The sequence below is a fragment of the Wasmannia auropunctata genome, unplaced genomic scaffold (assembly GCF_000956235.1).
Source record: "Wasmannia auropunctata unplaced genomic scaffold, wasmannia.A_1.0 LD336101.1, whole genome shotgun sequence".
NCBI classification, from domain to species: Eukaryota; Metazoa; Arthropoda; class Insecta; order Hymenoptera; family Formicidae; genus Wasmannia; species Wasmannia auropunctata.
This window is the reverse complement of record NW_012026789.1, coordinates 3,245,150-3,267,494: the sequence shown is the minus strand read 5'-3', so window position 1 is coordinate 3,267,494 and position 22,345 is coordinate 3,245,150. Positions and strand designations below refer to the sequence as shown.

Below are 22,345 nucleotides of genomic sequence, written 5' to 3'. Positions count from 1 at the left end.
ACGCGTTTAATAATACTAATTATAAAGTTCATTTGAAAAATAACATTTATTTTGAAAAATATTTTATTATTAGATATTATTTTATTATTACTATTTTCCGTTTTCATGACAATAATGTAATTGTATCACTTTAATAAATAAAAAACGAATAAGATTCAATCATGTTTTTTGTAAAAATTTAATCTGATTTCTTTCATTCTTCGATTTATTAAAAATTATATAATTTTGTTTCTCTCTTAGATAAAAATCTGAAATTAATAATACTAAACATACCTACATAAAAAGTTTTTTCATTAAAATGGAGTTAAATTATATTTCTTATATAATAGGTTTCTAAAAGTTTTTTAAATCAAAGCAATTATTATCTGTTTTTCAAATTGCCATGAAATCAATTGTTATATTAAACAACACCAATTAAGCTACAAATCTAAATATATACTAACGTTCGGGATTAATTTGAAATGCATAAAATCATATATTTATACAATTGAATATACATTGAATATTTTGTAGGCTTAGTATTTGTTTTGGCAATATACAACACGCGAACGTAACAAAGTTGAGCCGACAGGTACTGATAGCCCGATTCTGTTTGTCATTACTTATCATTGCAGCATTTAAAAAGTTGCGATAAATGTTGGAAGCTACTAAATGTTATCGTATCACGGTTGTTACAACAAGTAGTTATTAACTCATATTAGTAACGATTAAGACATTGTAATTCCTTATCGAAATATAATAGATATGTACTTTACGCGATTTATCGACTTGAAGCCGCTATAATCTCAAATAAGTAAAACAAACGAATTTTTCAACTGCGGAAGTTTTTCATAAATCGCACACGTTATATAAACACTATAAACGTCAAATTTATAATACGTGACAATTTGAATTGCGAGCTTTATTACGACTGTACTTATTAATTAATCGCATTTGAAGTAGGAATCGAAACGATAGAGAATAGGGATTATAAACTATTGTTTCGCGCAATATACACGGGCGATAATTATCTCCTCAGCGACACTTGGATTTGAGTATGTATATATGTATATTGTATGTATCGCGCTTTGTTTAAATGTAATTTGCCTAATATTTCGATACTGATAATTTGAAATAATATATGAATTATCGGATCGAGTTATTCAAATAACGAGAAACTGCAGTGTATCGAAAGTGTACATATATCGATAATTAATATAAAATTAAAGAAATAGGTATTTAGTTTATTAATCATAATATGTTAAATATCTCAAAGCTAACTCAAAGCTAACTTTTGCGGCACGGCTTAGGCGTTTGTTTTTATTGTCTCGCTACTGCCTACAAGTCTACGAGATGTCATTCGTGTGATAAGACTCGAGCCGGCAGATAACGAAGCGAATTTCATACGTCATCGTATATTATCTATCGAAATGCGATTATTTTTTACGAACAATTAACAATCCGTGCGATTAATTAACTTTCACGATTAACTAGACTAGATTTTGATTGTGTGTTTTCGCATGATTACGTCTCAATTAATCATTAATTTGACTTTATTAATTATACGACATTGAAATAGCGTTTCAATATCTATTTTCGAACCTCTCAGTCATGAACGGAACGTCGCGTGTACTGAAGTGGATCGACTTTGAATTAAACGTTTAATGGTGTGTAACTAATGAAGGACATAATCAAATTTGTATTTTAACATTCGTCATCTATGATCTGCAGCACAAATTTGGTATTTATATATATCGTGATTTGATAAAATTCTCCGCTGTTTGAGATTTCAATCGTTGTGTTCGCACTTACGAGATTTGCGGATGTCGAGGGGATTATAAAACTTCGTACTTTTTTCACGTTCTTCTTGTCCGTTGCAATGTGCAATGGTAAAGTGCCGAGTCGTGTGAGATTACGTCGGGAGTACCGTGTAAAATGCTGTGGGATAATCTTATTCTGGTGATTAGTACGTGTAATCGTAATTAATTGTTTTTTCGCGAATGTTGCAAGTGCAATGAACGAATCTAACAATGAAAGAGGACGTATGAGATGTCGAGCAATGGTGAAGCAATCATCGGGCCGAATAAATAAAAAAAAATATAACAGCTCATCGGGACTTATTAGAATAAATACATTCTAAGATAGAATGATATAAATATACATTCTTGAAATTATATTAATATAAATATAACAATTAATTTGTTAAACATTTTATAATATACACAAATTGTCAAGCATAAATAACATTTTCAGGAGATTATTCGAGGTTATTTAGAATATAAGGACAATAATAATAATAATTTTGAAATAATTAATTCTAATAATTTTGAAAAATTGCTATTAATATTACATGAACAAATTACCTAAGTGTAAAACAGAGATTATATAAGAATATTTCATAATTAGCGATTTATTTAAAGAAGAAATGTACATTTTCAAGGATCTCTGCGATAGCTTTTATTTAGGTGGGATTACACTATGCGTATATAGAATTGCAGGACAAAGGAATTGAAATCATAGATCAGATACCGAATTCATGGACGCATTCATCAAACGTGCCATGTAATTTATTCATTGATATCAGAGACTGCCTCTCTCTATTGTGCTCCCAGATTTGTTTCCACAATTCATTAATAGAACACTAAATGCTTAGCCATATGGATTTATTGTCCTATTAACTAAGCAGAAAGGAGTATTATTGTACGCGCTTACATATTACTGGATTACTTTAGCAGTGATGGCAAATAGATTAGCGTCACCGATGATGATTTCCATATTGGATTGTGACAAACAACGCCAACAATATTCCGAAACAATCGCAAGTGTTATTGAATGCTAGTCATATTCTTTTTTGTCATTAACAGAAGCTTATTATCTATTACAATATCAAGCGATATTTATTATTATTAGTTTTAATAAACCGCTAAAAAAAGACAAATACATTCGATAACTAAATTGTTTTCTATATAATGATTTATAATCTTGAATCAATAATTTAAGAAAAAGTTATGTTTCAAAAATAAATTTACTTTATGTAACAAATTTATTTATAATAGTAATTTGTGTTCTTCCCTTATATATATGTATATATATTTATTTACAATTTATTTATATGAATTTTTCTATGAAACTCTGGTCTTTAACTCACTATTTCCATGTGAAACAAAATAAATTCTTTATGCTCTGTAAAGCCGGATCAAACAAGCCAGCGTGAATATACACGAGTGAACGATTTGAAATTTGCTTCAATGAATAGCATCGCGAAAACCGGCTGCCGCCGTTCGTACTCATTAAAAGCAAGTCTATATTTGTGCTCATTGTACTTTAATTCCGGCTTTATGTATGAAAAGAACATTATTATAGACTCCATACCGACAACGCCCAATATTCCGCGACGTGTCTAACATTCCCAATCGATTAACATCAACCCTTGTACCTTTCTGCGATAAGGTTCGATTGCGGCAGCGGTGTGGGCACCGTGAGGAGCACGGAAACGGTGAAGCTGAATGAATGGAACACCCTGAGTGTCTACAGACATCGATGGGACGCCTGGATCCAGCTGAATCAGGAGAAGAGGGTCGAGGGACGATCGAAGGTAAGGGCACTTCATTTTATTTCCATCAAGGCCAGACGCCGGATATTATTTACCCGCATATACCGCGGATTCAAGGGAGGGAATCGATATTCCGCGGCGAAGCGGGACGTATTATCGGGATTACCAGTGAGTTTATTCGAATTCTCGAGATTCTTACGGTGACGTCCACACGCTCGCTCGATCGCCTCTCCCCCGGGATTTTTCGCTCGTGTTTTACGTAAAAATAGAAATGAGAAAATGAAACTCGATTGATTGCGATAATAATAATTCATTTATCGCTTCTAGCGGTAAATAAGCATTTCATTTCGTCATGTAAACGTGACGTTTGAAATATTAACTGTTAAAATCTCCCTTCTCTTGTTTTAATAGCTATATTTAGTTGAAATAATGATAAAAGATGCGCGCGCGCGAATTAACAACGGTAGAAATTGAATTTGAAAGATGAATAATTTGTATAAAAAATATATAAATGCAAATGGCATCGTGCAACAACAATATTCATTTCGCTCGAAGTATCATCAATGTTCGTGGTCAGCTGCAGTAAAATAAAATTATCTCTATTCGACGAAATCCACTCGCGAAAAGTTTAATGGCACCAGGGCGGAACCAACATTAAACGCTGTTGTATCTCACGGAAACTTCCCGGAAACTTTAATGAGAGAATGTAGTCCGGAAATTGAAGAAACGTTCTTACATTTCGAAACTTCTTTCTTAGGGTATTCCGTGTGGGCCGCGCAAAATTTTTGACTTCCTTTTTTTTTCATTTTACGCGCGAAGTTGAAACTTCGTTGCGAGTTATATCGATATGTGCTAAAACACATTATACAATGTTGCCGCAACAAAACTTCGGCTTTCCTGAAAATTCTCATTTTGCTATAGAAGAGCTGCAAGAGCTTCGCATGAGAAGTTCCCTGCATTTTCGCTGTCCTAGATATCACAAGAAATAAGACGCGAACAGCAGACTTTGAAAAGATCGCAATTCTCACCGCAACAAGAGTAATAAATTTTATGTTGTTTTACATAACAAAACCATAGAAAATACAATATTTTTAAAATAATTTTAAGTAGAACTTAATTTTAAAAAAATATAGATATGTATACATATAATTACTTAATTTAAAGTGTATAAATATGCGTGAATGTCAAAAATATATAACGTTAAAAATTGAAAAGTTTCAATGAGAATTGTAACCTGTCTCGACATTGTTGTTTAAAAAGATACCGATCGAAAAAATTTATCAAAGAATTCAACGTAAACAAATACGAGATGAAGATAATTATGAATTACTAATAATATTAATAATATGTAAAATATGAAAGCAATGACGTAAGCTAAAAGAGTACGAAGATAGACGGCGAAGGTTAAAGGCGAAGAACCACACCCCAGAACGAGGCCACACCTTCTCGATCAATCTAATCAGAAAGAAGTGCCACTGCCCATAAAATATGTCTGAATAAGGTACTTCCGGGTCAAGTAATCGTCTACCGATCTCGCTCTTTCCCATATTAATCCGTTTCAATCGATTGCCCTCACGTTCGTTCGGAGTTCATTAAAACAGCGTAAGTCAAAAACGTACGCCACGTAACAAGGGGAATTCATCGAAATGCAATTAAATATCTATTGCAAAAGTGTATCGTTACGTAGCCATCATGACAATTTACATAATTGTCGATTAATAGCCGACTGAAGATGGAAACAGAAGAAAATGTTTTAGTATTTCTATATCTACATTATATTAAAAGTCAAGTAATAAACTAAATCATTTAAATTTATTGTAAATTTTCTTGTATATTTTTTATATTTTATTATTTTTATTATTTTTTATTTATTTCGTATAAAACTTATGCACCATTTATAAATTAATTGATTAAATGAATAACAAAAAAAATGTTTATTATTTGTGCTATTAACATCAATAATAATTTAAATGTATACACAAAAATAAAAAAAATGTGCAATGTATTTTCTTCTTTGAATTCTATAATTTACACAATTATATCAGTTACATATTGGCATTAATATATAAATGATATCATCGCCCATTAAACAGGAATAATTATTTTATAATTATAGGGAGAAAGAGAGAAACAGAGAGACAGAGAGAAACAATAATCATTATAACAATTGCTATCGATTCAATTATTTCATATTATCATAACTCAATTCATAGACCGCGAGATTTCGATGTTCGATTACATTTAAATATATGTATATGTGATACAGACCCCTTTTTTACAAACCCCTATTGATGCATCCATATTTTCACAGTCCTTATCACATGCTGAATAAATTTTTATTTGTAATATATCAAAATTAATTAATTATCACCAATTAATATATTTAGCCTTCTGAATCGCATATGTTATACAAGTATATTGTAATAATTAATTAATTAATTAATAATTAGCTTCAAACATTTAAAATAGAATCAAATCGATTTTTCACTCTGGTTACTGGAACTTCCGCATCTTTAAAGTTTGAAAATCGCACTTGATTAAAAGTCAATGATTTAATTTACGATGCATCAGCGTGCCGCAGAATAATGCAACCCCTTTCTGATGCAAACGCCGCATAATGTTCTTTGACGCACGAGGTTTCTACAGTCGTTTTGCAAACGAATACACGAATCTTATTGTCAACTAACCCGTTACTTGCTTTAATTGTATTCGGCGCTTGCTACGTATTTCTTGCTCTTTTTTTCTTAATTTGGTTTGCATCGCTTCTTCTGTGACGCCCATTTGCCTTGTTATTTTGCAAATGAGATGCGGCGCCGAGGACGAAGGATCAGGAGTGTAACTGAGACTTACAAAACGTTTTTACATTGGCGATAACGGATAACCTTTTAGAAATACTTGTAAATGATCACTAATTTATAAAGTTCTTATTAAATTTAGCGTTCTCAAATTATATACCGCACTGTTCGACAAATTTAAGTTTTTCTTTTTAGATCACAAACCAGACAAGATGATTCTTATCGATTTTTGTCGTTGAAAACGAATCCGCTAATAAAATTACTCTAATATCTTCCATTTTGAGAAAATTTGACGTGAAAATCACATTTTTGGGGCACTTTTAAGTTAAAATTGCTCAAAAACGTGATAGTACAATTCTGCAAACGGTTTTTTTTGTGAATCGTTTTCTACACTAAAAAAGATCAATAAAAGTCACCTATTGTGTTGGCTACTTTGTACAAAAAGTAATAGTTATAAATAAATTAAAAGAAACAAGCTTCCATGAAATCCTTTTGTTCATGTCAAATTTTTTAAAATTCTGCTTTTTTACCACAAATGGAACGGCAGAAAAGTTATGCAATACAGCATTTTTACAACACATGTTTTTTTCATAGAATCCAATGGTGCTATGGTGGTATATTTTTATTTAAATAAAAATGTTCATACATTGTATTTAAATAAATTTTATTTGATAATTTTGACCTCGGATTTATAATCGACAACTGCAGGTTGCTATATGCAGGTGATTATTCAAATTGCATGAACGGACCGTTACTGTCCTCAAAGAGTTATATTTACCTACGAATCTTTTAATAATTAATTTATCTATAACTGTAACTTTTCGATTATATTGTGGACTATTGGCCCACTGTTGCAATAAACCTTCAATCAAGACGTTAAGGTTCTTTAGTTTCTAAAATTTATAATATAAATATAAATATCTAAATATATGATAAATATATATTCGAACTAATCGAGAATTCGATAATCGTCAATGAGTAAACACTGAATATTAAGAGAGCAAGTGCCGATAGTCGATAAATGTCTCATCTACTTTTTCTACCAAATCCTCTTTCTTCAACGAGTCTCTCAGGCGTCCAGAATAGCGGTATGATAACGAGGAATTATCGGTTAGTTCTCGACCCATCTGTTTTTCCCAGGCTAGGTTTAATTACCTTTAAAATCGGGCAGCATCGCCGGCAAATGGCTTCGCGTTTCAAGCCCACTTTATCCTAGAGTGCCATTAAGCACTCGGTGTCCTAACGACAGCGTCGTAATTAGAGAAGCCATCCCTGACCTCTTCGCTATCTTCTTCTGTTCTCGGCTTCCTCTCCCTCCCTCTCTCTCTTTTTCTCTCGCCCTCCCTTCCTCTTTTTTCTCTCCTCGCTATGTTCTCTTCTCTTTGGAAAAAAAATACACGAAGCTAAAGCGAAACTGGTTACTAAAGGCAGCGCGATCTTCTCATCCGATTTGAGGAATTTCCTTTAAGAATGGAATTCAAGAAGCGCCGATAGCCTATGATCGCGATTCGAAAGAGCGCGCGCGTTCGAATGCAAAATGTACGATAAAACGACGTCATGTATGACAATGGGCATAGTTTGTCGTCCGATACGAGATAGAAAATGCGAAAAATGCGCGATACGAAAATAACATGGATTTCTGAAGACACGAAAAAATTTCCCATTTTACGTAACTTTATGCTATTACCGTGCTTCTTTCACAATTATTGCTCCACCGTAGTTACTGACTTTAATTTTTAATTTATTCGCTTTATAATTAGTGCCTCTTGACTCACGGTATAATTATGTGATTAAAAACTTTTCTGCAACAAACTTGTCACGATCTTGACATTTTAATTTTCCGTTATCAATTAATGCAACAAAGCATTAATTAAATTTTTTTAACAAAAAATGTCTATGAAATGAAATTTATTTATAGTTGAATTATTTTTTTTATCTATAAAATCGTTTTATTTTATTATAAAAATATTTCGTAGACACAATTTTCGTACTGTTATTATTATCGTAGATATATACAATGACTACATAGGAAATAGCATTGGGCTTGTACGGCGAATGGAAAATTTCATGCATTAATCAAGCAGCCGTGCAATTGCGCCGACTCGTGCGTTACACTGCAACTACATATGTATAACTAGAGAATTTCGACTTCAATTGCAGGGCTTGTTCTCGAGAATTACGTTCCGCGAGCCGCTCTTCGTCGGCGGACCCGGAAACACGACCGGTTTGGAGCGACTTCCGGTAAGGACCGGATTTAAGGGCTGCATCCGGCATTTGGAGGCGAACGAGCACCATTATCGCTTCCCATTGGCCCCGCAGGGCGACGCCGCGAATGGATTCGACATCGGTGAGTACAGCATCGTGGCGTAGCATCCGGTTTCGGCATTTCGCCGAGCCGAAGTTTCCTAATCGTCGAACTCTCTCTCATGATTGGTTTCGAGCAGGAAGTAATTTCGGCGGCGGCTCTATATCTCAGTATTGTATTCATTTTTATACTCGTGATACAATATCTTTAATCGTTCTAACGCCGATTATATCTAACGTAGTCGTAATATTATAATTTTCACGGAGCATTTGAAGTTTAAAACACGGAAACACACAACAGCACAGTAAAACGTATGCAACAGATCAGTATTGTTATAATTTTTTTTTTTAAGTTTAATATTTATTACAACTAAAAACTCTCCAAAAAAACGTGATAGTTACAATTATACTTCTCAACCGCAGTACTAAAGTGCCGATACACGCTTACGGGGGATTTGAGCTACTTGGGAAATTCGTTTCCAGCGACGAAAAAAAGGAAACGAAGAATATATTCGGAGTTAAATCGAGCGGGCGTCGGAGGATTTGCCAACTAAATTCATGTGACACCTGTTGTCCGTTTGCCGATATAGCTGTTAATTCGGTCACCCGGTAGCGCACCGTCGCATTCTAACCGATCATGCCGTAGCTGCAAGACAGCTAATTAGAATTCATAGTTATTAATTGTTTCAAATATTTTAGCTCTGGTCCTACGTCAACTTTACAGCTGTCGCGCGACGGAGAATAAATAATAATAATAAATCTCTACACACGGGCGCGCGCACGAGCCACCTTTATTATTTCGTTGTTTGCACGATAATAAATGATGTACCAGTCTCGTATTAAATGTCGCTTTCTCCTTTTTACAACTGGTGATTTATTAGGAGGACATTCACGATGGCATTGTTATGTACGGTATGCGTTTGCTTATGTCAACTATTTATGAGAAATGCATGAACAAGCTTTTCCACTCGGCAAAGGTGATTATATATTCAATTAAAATGGATTCACAATACATGACGCAGGTTGAATAGCGTTTCCGTCGTATCAGTGTTAAAATGTCACATCGGTAGACTATGTTTTTTTTATCAAGTCCCCAAAACGTCAAACATCGTATAAATATCTACTCAGATCTATATAATTCAAACACTCGAATTTCTTATACAACAATAAAAAAAAATATAAAATAGGTCAAAGACGATAGTAACAAGTTAACTAAAAAAGATGTAGTAAAGATGAAGAGCCGAAGAAAAGAGGTAGCGAAACATAATTCGTTAAAACCATAAATTGAAATATAAAATTTCATATACTTTCGCAAATATAAGATCGTTCAATTTTAACATATTCTTTATAGCTGACAGTTTCAAAAAGGAGCAAAATGAAATTATTGTGTTCCTTTAATATTTTGAAAATATATCTACCGCCCAAATACAATAATATAAAAAAAGTAAAATAAAAATTATATTATTGTTATTATTTTATGAAGAGTTAAAATTAACTATTTCAGAATGTTACATATTGTTTTACAAGTTATCAGAAATAGTAATATTATTTATATAATTCTTTTCAATATCTTTAACAACTCGAAGAGTAGAACCGATTCAAACAATTTGTTCTATATTTGAATGGTCGTTATATCGTTTTTTATCCGCGACGAAAAATAATTCTCGGAGAGACTGAACTACCTCTACATTCACGAAGTTTCCATTTTTTGTATAGATTTATAGATTATCGGATTTCTGTCAAAAAAAAAAAAAAATCCGAAACTGCGATGTATGAGCAATAGCTAGGCGTGTCTCGTTTAATTAATTGGAAATGATCGTGAGACTCCGGTGTCTTTCGTCGGCGAAGAGCCAAGGAGAAATCGCTGCGTCAGCCGAGACTATGATTATCGCGAGTAATTGTCGTTATCATTACCGGAGTGAGTGTCGGTAATTAATTGTCAACATTTGGGGAAGAAGACTAGGTCCGACTATGCAACAGCTGCTTTGTATGTCGCATTAATTACCTCTGAGTAATGGACATCTGCCTCGTATTTATATCACGACGCAGCCAACCAAATGTTATCTCTATTTTGTAATATCGAGCGTGCCATTGTGTCGCATGTGTGTAGAACATAATTTTGATACAGTGGTAGTCGGACATATCCGGACTAACCCAATCGTGCGACAGATACGATATTAATGTCGGCAAACGATAACGGAATATAAATAACAGTAAAGCAACGCAAATGCTCTTAGCAGGAAAGGTACGTACGAGCGAAAACATTTGTAAATTTTCATTTGTTTCAAAGTAAAGGAGTCAAGTAAAAGCGCATTTTACATTTCGCATGAATAATCGCATTTAATCTTGTAATACAATGTTTATACGAAGCATTTGTATTTCATGCTTTGCCTGTAAAAGCTATATATTGATACAAACGTTATAGGTTTCCTTCCTTGAAGCAGAATTTAGTGTTTCCGTTCATACATAATATACACAATACTATGCGGATGCAGTACATTAAAATCGGATGAAACGCATCCGCGAGCATAATCGGTTATGTACGGTTAATCAAATATATCGCACGCATGGAGTACGGTCTTTATCAGCGTGTAACATTAATTATCAAAGATTAATCGATATCAATCGGGGCATCGTTATGCAAATTTGCGAAGTACCAATTGCCGAATTGGAACCCCGTTTTTATTTACAATTCATATGTTAATGCATGTAAACATCGTATATAATTAATTGAGATACACATTTAATTCAAGCGTGTTCTTTTACATGCATTTATTATAAGATATATATACCCATAATTTATTATTACTTTTATGACAGTTATTACACATCTTAAAACATAATAATAAAAAGAAGATACCACACAAAACGATATCGGAAACTGTATAATTGCACAAAATTGTACAAAAATTGAAAAATTATTCGCGAAAAATGAGTTCATTTTTCTACATGAATTGGAAAACGTAAAAAATATTAACGCCATATTTAATATATCATGTAAAAAGACGTGCAATATTTGTAATAATATCAATTAATGAAACAAGTATTATTTCAATATTAATTTGCTTCATTATTTTCGATTTGCAACTATCGATTTGTTACAATGGTATCCTCGCACGTGCGATAGATGAAAGAGTTAAATCGAAAGTTCTGCGTTACTTTCCAATTGGGTTTACGTTTGCCGTATGGGGAGACCCATGAAAAGATAACGCCATTTAGATTGGAAAACTTCCTGCAGAGTTGCAACACTTTGGCACTCGCGGAAACGAATAACTTCGGCAAAAAGTAAAAATCGTTCGGATCATTCATTATCGCGAGATCGACACCGATTCGATCTTTTCTCAAGAGATTCGGATCTTTATCTTTAAAAGAATGATTTTAGTCCGTTGTTATTCATTCTTCCAATTTATCAAAAGCTTCTTTTTCTACATAACCAATAACGAATAAATATAAAAAGAATTATTTATGATATAAATAACTATAAATTAAAATAGAAAAACGTGGTTAAAAGGGAAAAAATTGAATTGATTTATTTTACACAAATTGAAAATATTTCATACAAATGAAAAGATATATATTTTGTCTATATATAAAGTCTAAGTAAAGTAAATAACTTGAACAAAAAACAGAAAACGCATCTGCATTAAAACTTAGATACTTATTGTATTTTTGCCATTATTCAAGTTATATATGGTAAACTCAATAAATTTCGAATTATTATTTATTAAATTTACTATTTGGAAGACTATAATTGGCTAATTAACAAATTTTTTATACTTAATTTTGTAAGCTATTCGTTATGTAGTGTGTATAATACTTAAAGAAATCCGATTAGAAGCAATAATCTATTTTTGTATTGTGATTAGCAGCTTTACGGAAATATCAGCCGAAACTATTGACATAAAAAACAGATAGCGCTAAATATATCTCACAATGGGAACGCAGAATACGCGTATTTCCGGCCGGTTGTCCCGTCACGTCGTAAAGCTCAACATCGAGTGTTATATATCGCGATCGTCGACGTCGCGGACGCGAGCAAAAAAATTTCCCGTCAATGCTCGCGCACGCTAAATGATATCGTCGAAAATACGATGAGGCGGAAGAGATTGATACTTCTCCACTCCGATAAATCGGACGCGACGGCCTGTCGAGGCGCGAGTGATTTTATTGGTTTTATCTCGCGCGCAGTCGAATCTCCCATGTCGAAGCGAGTCGAGTCGAGTCGAGTCGACTCGAATCGAGTCGGCCTCGATCCGATTTTCACTCGTGTAACTCTTGATTTCGCACTCTGCCGGAACTTTTATTAAATCGCCTGATTTATTGTCGTTCCAGAGGAGTGCACGGCCGACAGGTGCAGTAAGGTGCCGTGTTCCCACGGTGGAAAATGCCTGACAACCGGAGGCGACACGGCTGTCTGTCTCTGCCCGCTCGGCTACACGGGCGATCTCTGCGAAACCCGAGTGGACCTGCAGGTAAACCGAATCAATTTCGACGGAATTATAAGCATGGGCAATCATCAAGTTTATAAATGAGAGTGGCGTCACGAAATCTGCTGATATTACAAAGTCCAAAGTATTTCTTCCGCAATACAGCATATATAGTCAATGAAATTATTCAAAAATCACTTGCCAAGAGCATCCAAAACAGTTTAGTTTTATTTCATCACAATTAATTCATTATGCTTTATACAGGTAACTTAAATACCGACCATTAATTACATAGCGTTATTTATCCTTGTAAAAAGCTGAGTCGAAAAATTCTAAATCATTTTTCTCTCTATAATATTTAACGAAACAGTAATTACTGCAGTAGTGATCGCTTTATTTATAATATCGCATTGTAAAAAAGAAATGGTTCAGGAATTTTCGACTCAATTTTTTACAAGGAATAACACTATGCATTAGTATAGTCGGTATTTAAGTTACACCAAATATTTAATTTATTTTTACATTTCTGTAGACAAATGCACACCAACACATTATATTGCACTTATTTTTTTTTTTTCGTTTCTTAACACATTACAAAATTTAAATTGCATGAATTTTATTTATATAACAATTTTTTTGCAAAGTAATTATATTCTAGCATAGCGCATATTTATTAAACATTATTATTAAACGTTACTGTTAAACGTATTACCAAGAACAGATAAAAATCTTAATTTAAGGATGTGACAGTTATAAGACTGATTAGAGACAGATAAGGAAACAGATGAGACAGTTACAAAATGGATTCCTTCTCATTACGTTCCAAACGGAAAGCAATTGCATAATAAATTGCTATGATTAACCTGCTAACTGATTATTGGCGTAAATGTAGACGTTTGTGATCTTAAGTCTAATTTTAGCAACTTTCCGATACCTCGAACGAATATTGCAAGACACCGTGCGCATGCTAACAACGTTCACTGCAACGTATTTTCAGTCGGCGAGTGGCTAGAGTCGTTTTCATCTGTGTGACACGTTTCATGCTTTCGGATTCACTTAACGCGCATATTTCTTTCGCGGTAACACCACTTCTTCTTAAAGTAACTTTAACAACATAATAAAATGCTGCAAAAATTGATCTAGAAGAAAATTGAAAATAAGATTGAAAAATAATATTTTAAAGGACGAGATAAACAACATTTGTTAGCTATTCTTCTCCAGAAATATATTGAAGCCACTAGAATAGACGGTATGAATTGCGTCACTCCATGAATCCAAACATAGCTTGGAACATAGGAAATAGAAATGTTACGGTAACATCGTCTATTTTGGCATACTCGCTTTATTTAATTAAACATTATCACATCATGATATTCCCGTTCACATACCTATGCAGTATAGGTACACAGCGCGGTCTAACATGTTCATAAAAGCTTCACTAGCAGATACACGAATTTAGAACTTAAAATTCTTAAAAGTTCATCAATCGTACGTACAATAATTAAATTCGCGGAAATTTATTTTTCTAGATGCCAAACTTTTGAATCTAAAAATTAATATCTTTTTCTAAATTCTTAATACCTACGGCGATTAATTAAGAGCATTTTAATGCAATTTTGACTTTAAAAATATCTATCTTTCGAAAACAGATATTTCTCTCGAAATATTTGTTTGTACGCATGAGTTGCTACATGCCACTTATATAGATCACTTCCGTGTACGTGTACATACGGGAATGGTATTGCATCTCTACATGCGGATGCACAGGCAACAAACGTGTTTACATCATATCAGACATGACGTTGTTATGCCGTCACGTTGCAAGATTTGATGGATTATACGCGGCTTACTTTAATCTAAGACTCGATTGCATTGACAGCACGAATCAAATAAGTTTGACTTAAGCATCAGCCTCTTGTCTCTTTCTAGAATGAACTTGTAGCTGTTGTAAATAAAAAAGAAGCATTTAATTCCTTCGATCTCTTGGCAGTTATTTCTGACTTGAGAACTGCCAAATAAGTTGAGTCATAATTCGAAAGGTGAGAAGGTGGGAGGAGGGATTTAATAAATTATAAAAGGGTTTAAATAAATAAACTTCAATTTTTGAGAAATTTGCAGTTAAAATTGGATATCCGGCTATCCGTTAAGTACTAAAATTTTGTCGCAATAAGCAAAATTTTTGGCTGATTGTCAGTCTCACCTACTTTTTTATACTCATGGAAAAGGCATGCATAATTTTAAATTGTCTGGAAGACTTTACGAGATTTGAGTTTACAGGAAATTCCTATAAAAAAAATTTACAACAATGCGACAGTTCATAATATTAGAATAGTTTTTGTTGCAATTTATTCAGGTTGTCTCATTATTTTTGCATAAAATACCGCCCGCCACTGTATTCCGTTTAGTATTAAAAAGCGGCCCTTGGATATGCATTATTCCGCTGCGTTAATGCATTGTCGCAAAATGCAACGCGACATACGAGAATCGATCGCGCGTCCACCCGCTTCGCAAATGACGCGTTTATCCGCGCAATAAGCGGGCGGCTACGAGTAATTAACATCCGCGCCGCTAACGAGGCGGCTTAAACGAATAGAAAGACATAATTCACGCGCCGATATACGTACGCATGTACGTACACGTATTTACAATGGATATTATTTAAAAATACACTTCAGACCGAATGACGTGCATTTGAAATCCCTTCGCGATTCATATCAGTTGGTTTAATGGAGCGAACGCGGTCGCATTCGCCGGAAGTCACCGTATGCGGCTCGCCCGCGCGTGTGCACGGTTTCTCGCGGATTATGCGCGGTTATATATACGATATCGATTATGGCAATGGCGGAAAGCGGAGGGGTATATTCGCTCCCCGATATGATGAAATTGGTATCGGCGCTCGCGACCGATATTACTTCCGGCACGAAACGGAATGACACCAAGAAGTGCCGAGGTATAAAGATTCATTCACATGCATCAGTGACGGCTCAGTACTTCAATATCAGCGATAGTTGCGCTAGGGAAAATTTTCCGAGGGCGAATCGGACCGTCCTCGATAAATATAAGGGGCAAATGCTTTGCGGATTAAAAATTACCTCAACATTTGTTTAAAGTGTGCTATTTGGTATTTTAATTTAAAATTGGATATACTTAATCTGAATTATTATTTGGTTATAAATAGTAATACCTAGTGGATAATACTTTTAATACAGTTACAATTCAAAGAATATTGCTTTCTCTATAATGCGAATAAAAATAAATTAGTTTTGTACTGGATAATATAATATGATTCAATTGCAGCTTATTTTTGCAGTAATTTAAATTGAAACTATTCACGGATTTATTAAATAATTATTATTGATTAATGTTTTGTTCATGATGACGACACAAAATTAGAAGCCGCATATTAAAAGCTGATGCACTTTTATCCTTTGTATTGCAAACTGCGTTTTGCATGTAGGGAACTGCAAGGGACGGTAGAGGGATGTATCCCTTCGCAGGATTACCGCGTTTCCGATCTCGAAATCAGAACATAAACTAGCTCGAGAAACGACCATAAAGGGCTCGAGTTAACGAGTATCACTTCAAACTCGAAACTCGTTCTCGAACTTTGGTCTCGCCCGACCGTTCCCGAGTTTAATTCCATTAACGTACAAGCGGGAGAGATATAGCCGCAATAACCAAATGTCGCCGGAATATCGTCGTAATTTACGGCGACGACCATTTTTGTAACATCCGTAGAAAGACGCTACCGGATATCGAAATAAAACGCTAATGTCGAAGTAAAGCTAAACGGCTCGAATGGCGTGCTTTTATTGTAAGAAACACCCGTCACACATTTTATTGGATCATTTACGTGAGACGATGAAGATAATATTCCTTTCGGTTAAGCGTAAATAAATAGCTGACAAATTTCCTTTTCAGAATGTTATAAAAGCTAGAATTAAATACACGTTCTATTAATAGATTTTATAAAATAAGATAAATAAGTATTTGCAAAAATGTAAAATTTTTCAAAGTATCTATTGCATGTTAAACATGAAATATAAACAAAAATATGATATAATGCTTCATTATGCAATTTTATGACTTTTATTTGAATTTTTATACATTTAATGTGTGAAAAAATATGTATATAGTTTCATTTAAAATATTTAAAAAGTGCAATTTTGAATTTATAGGTGCATTTATAGTTTTTTTTTTTTAGAAATTATAATCCTCTCTTTCTATTTATATATATGCTATTTGAACAAAGTGGTTTCTGTGTTAAAACGAAGGAACACGAAAAGCTTTTCCGGAAATTACACGCCTAAGAGAAGGATACATTGCGTTTCGTAAGCATAAAATTATGTTGGTTGGTAAAAGAAGTATGAATGACTCTTTCTATAAAAAAAATGTACCATAAAGATATAAAATATTATCACTGTCAATTTTTGAAGCTTCGTAGCTATAATTTTTATTTATATTTTTCTTTACGTTTTTATTTATTTTATTTCCTGTTACAATATTTCTATATATATTTTTATACCTCAATGATAAAATAAAATAATATATATAGATATACATATTATTGAGATATAAATTTAATCCTTAATTTTATTATTACAGAATAAATATAATAATATCTGATAAATAAAAAATAATATCAACTTATATAATTTTACTAGTGTGTATGCAACTAAATGAAATCTCTTAATTTTTAAACACATTATTAAAAGCGTAAAATCCTTTGAATTGTAACTACATTAAAAATATTATCAACTATTTATAACCAAATAATAATTTTGATTATATAAAAAATAGTGTTATCGCATCATCTATATTTACTTAAAGTACATTATTTGTCATAAAACAAATCTAAAATATTTAAAAAATATATAAATACGTAATTAAGATTTTAATACGCTTGATATAAATGCAAAGCAAAGACATTTTTTGCAACGCAACAAAATCAATAGAATCAGCGAAGCATTACCCTCAAAGCACAAACAGTCGTTCGGTGGTAAAACAATATTTAGTTTCAATAGCGTTTGTAACAGCCGACGTGTGTGCGGTCGCGGGTGCTCGATAATGCAGCAGGACATTTCGAAGTTCAAAACTGCCTCGTAAAAAATTCGTGGACCTATCAACGGTCTTTGCGCGGCGCAGACTGCCGTGAACATCAGGAGGACATAAGCCGAACAGAAGGACGATGTCGTAAGCGCGGTGAGAAGGGGTGTTCCCCGAGGGATCTTACGAGTTGCTGGTCTTTCGCATAATACAAGGTTACTTCTCTCCTGGCTCTCCCGCGGGAGCTCCTTATCACCGGGACGTAGCTTTTACGTATAGCGGGAAAAGGGAGTAGGAGGCCAAGCATAGGCGCCGTGCGCGGGGCTGGAAATTTCTTAAAGGAGCATATCCCGCCCGGCTTAACGGCGCTGTCAGGATTCCTTCCGTTTTGTCGTAATTAATTTACGCCGCTCTCGCGCCGGGAACTTTGAAGGGATCCCGTCGTTCGCGCTTTCGTCCCTTTGATTTTGTGAATTTTTCGCCTTACCCCCTCGACGATTCGACGACGAAAAGTATACTAAAGGATCTTTGAGCGTCCGAGCAAAGAAGTAATATCGAATAAGTGTCAAGCAAAATGGAAAGGTAGACACACAGAAAATGTGATATCCTCAATGTGATTTTCGTAATGTGATTTATATCTTATAATAGACGATTTGTTCGTGAAGCTCAGAAGTGTTTTACACTGTTTTCTTGAGATAAATATAGAAAAGTAAATAGTTTGTGATCAAATAGGGAAAGGTTTCAAATTATTAAAAGCAAACCAATAATAAAACTTTATCTTTTAAATAATTTAGAGTAAACTATATTTTTAAAAAAGCTGTATTCCTTTCTTTCAAAAATCAAATAAAATTTTCATTTTAAAAATCAATAAACATATATATTTCTTTAGTTGCAAAAAATATAAATTCTTATCTCTAAAAGATAATTTTTGAGATATTCAAATAGGAGTCTCTCTTACATTCCGAAACGAATACTTATGAACGTACTTATAATTAAATAACTGTCAAGAAGTAGTGTCTAGCTTTTTTACTTACTCTTCTATATTTACTTTTCTATTTACATATTTCAATGTTTAATTGAAAACTTGCCATTCCAGCTCAACATCTGAGATTATAAAAAAGAATATTTAATTCATATAACTCATCTTTCTTTAAAAATAATTTTTAATACGTTTTTAAAGTTTTTAAATTTTGAATACGTTCATTTTTTTTAATGATCAAATAATAGATATGTAGAAGATAAACTAGGATACAGTTTATGAAACATCCATAAAATATATCGTTTGTTGTTACGTTTAATGATATATATTCAAGATTTCAAGATCAAATAAAATAAAATTATAGTATATAAAATTCATACTCATTGATGTTTCCCATTTTCGCGAAACGTCAAAGTGGTATAATATAATTCGTCGAAGAATTTTGCACGAGCGTTCACGTTTTGCATTTTATCTTGGAAGGTAACTGACGTACAAACAATTATCAGCTAGACTCATTAAGACAGAAGCAGCCCGCTTCGACCTCTTAAGGCACTTGGTGAATGCAGCTATATTAAGGATTATCCGAGACAGTGACATACAGCGTATTTGCATTCCGATTTACGAAAAGCGCAAAATCCTGCGCTGGTCGTAAATTAAATAACAACAGCTGTTCTGGGAGTTTCTCTACTTTATGCTTGACGACGTGAAGAGTTATTACAGTTGCCGCAAGAGAAATGCGTGTGTGTGCTGTGCGCGCGTATGTGTATGTGTGCGCGCGCGCGCGTGCGAGAGAGAGAGAGAGAGAGAGAGAGAGAGAGAGAGCACATGTGTCTATAATAACACTAATAACAAGAAATATATTGCTTAAATCTATCACGATTTTAAAATTGTTACGAATAAAAGAACAAGTATCAACAATAAACGAGAGAAATAAGATTTCGAATATTCAGATATTCGGAAAAAAAAAAACGAAGCACTTTAAGGACCAACTATTTTTTTCCTAGAAAATATATTTTTAATTAATATAATTAGAAATATTGAATAAGAAGAATATAATTTAATTTCTTGAAAGGAAACGTATATCAAATTAATTGAACAACTCTACTACCAATGTAGTAGAAAATTAATTGATGCACTAATAATTAATTATTGTATACCTGTAATATGATATTTATTCATATTATTGACATACGTTCAAACAGAAATGCTTATTAATTCACTCATCTAAATAAATATTTCTTCAGACTAAAATATGATATTTATTTATAAAATAATTTTACAATGAATTTTTTTTTAATTTGCTAAGATGTTTTTTTTTAAATTAATTTCTAAAGTATTTCTCTTTGCTTTCTATAATGCATATTTAGTTTCTGAATAGTTTTGCTACTACAATATAATAGTCCCTTTTGGAATATCATACTTAGGAATACGTTAAAGTCTCATGTTCTCAGGGAAAGCAGTTATGAATTATCACGGCAATTTCCTCCTTAAACTTACATTATCGTTTACAGTAGGTACACGCGAGTTGGTATGATATTAACGTTTCGTATCCGAAATATTATCACAAGAAATCTCTATTAACATCATCTCAAGATTTAATTAAGAAAATAGGAAGATTATACCTATCTATAATATCTTTTATTCTTTCATATATCGTTTTTTCTCTTATCTATAATATATACTTTATATTGTTTTCTTTCCTTTGGTGCTTTTTAAAAATTATTAAGCAAATTAAAAAAATTTAATTTAATTTTCTAAACATAATTGGTCACATCTCATATGTGAGAAATTTTTCATTCTTATAATTCCGCGTTGATATTTCAAATATATTTAATATATTACTTTTTTGAATTTTTGATCAACTTAATTTTTGATTTTTTAATCAATTTTATTTTTTTAATCGAATGAATCAATTGTTTTTCAATTGTAAATCATTATAAAAACAAGAGGCTTTTCAAATTAATTACAATTCTAGAGGACTTTAGTTTGACAATTTATTAATTTTAGTAATAAGAGTAACGTAAATATTTCATGTTAAATGCTGAAAAACTTGCGACAATTGATGATCTCTCTCGATTTATCAGTGACAAAAAAAATGAAGCACAGATTGATAAAGAATAAATAGCTTGCCAGACATCCTGTATTTTTTTTATGGCAGTCTACTACCGCTTAAAAGGCATGAAACGTAACAAATACGACGCGTTCGCCAGTCGTCTCCCCAATGGCAGGCGATTAAGGATGAGCGGCAAAAACCGGGAATGCATTTGCCCGGTAACGACATTTCCATGCAATCTCAGACCGCAACGGTGTTTTATTCCCGCAGGTTCCATCCTTCAACGGATCCTCTTACCTACGTTATCCGGGATTGGCGGACACGTCGCTGTCGTGGCTGGAATTGTCCGTCACGTTAAAACCGACCGCGCCGGACGGCGTGATACTCTACAACGGCCATCACAGCGACGCCACCGGTGACTTTATTGCTCTCTATCTCTCCTCGGGCCACGTGCAGTTCACCTTCGACCTCGGAACAGGACCTGCCACTTTGAGGTAAGCCGATGGCCCTCGACGAAGTTTCAGCAAACGGTTCCGCCGCGCCGCTGCGCAACGAACAGCTAGCTCGGGGTGACAATCCACCTTCGGAGCTGTTCGTTTCGCGATAGACGTCGTTACTCACACCGCGTAGCGCAGGCATCGTCGGCGACGGGGCGCTAATTGCATCGCTTGCGTATGCATCGTCAGATAATTAAACCGATAAACTAAACCGAAACGCGTGTCGATATCGTATACGAAACATTCGAGCGTTCTTACACTTACTGTTTTGCGAAGTGAGAGTTTTTAATGTACTTTATTAATGCTGATTATTCGAATTGATTTTATTTGTTGCGCTAATTGACGACAAATGAGATTATCGTTAAGCCAAATTGTTCGAAATGATTGCTCTCTTGGAAAGAGAACGTCGGATGTTTAAATATTTAACAAACAGCTGCATTCAGGCTGTTATATTTTTGAATATCGATTATTTTCAATCTTTTTTTTAATAATATTTTGCGATAAGCGAAACGTTAATAAGCGCTAATGCTAATTATTATCGGATTGTTTTATTTAATTCTCTCTCTCTCTCTCTCTCTCTCTCTCTCGTTGTAATAATGAATAACGAATAAAATTATTAAGTACACTCGGTTAAAATTGACAAATACATATGTTTTTGTGAGTAATTATTACAAAAATTATACAATACAAGAGTTTCTAATTATTAAAATCA

At 33.4% G+C, this 22,345-nt stretch overlaps 1 protein-coding gene across 1 annotated transcript in view; it reads left to right on the top strand.

Annotated features, from left to right (window-relative positions):
* Positions 1 to 22,345, top strand: part of LOC105459397 (pikachurin) — a 115,730-nt gene that overhangs the window by 73,284 nt on the left and 20,101 nt on the right. Inside the window, exons 7-10 of the mRNA XM_011705378.1 lie at positions 3,430 to 3,574; positions 8,488 to 8,674; positions 12,964 to 13,103; positions 21,407 to 21,630. Of these exons, the coding sequence (XP_011703680.1) occupies positions 3,430 to 3,574; positions 8,488 to 8,674; positions 12,964 to 13,103; positions 21,407 to 21,630 (696 nt within the window). The remainder of the gene's footprint in view (positions 1 to 3,429; positions 3,575 to 8,487; positions 8,675 to 12,963; positions 13,104 to 21,406; positions 21,631 to 22,345) is intronic.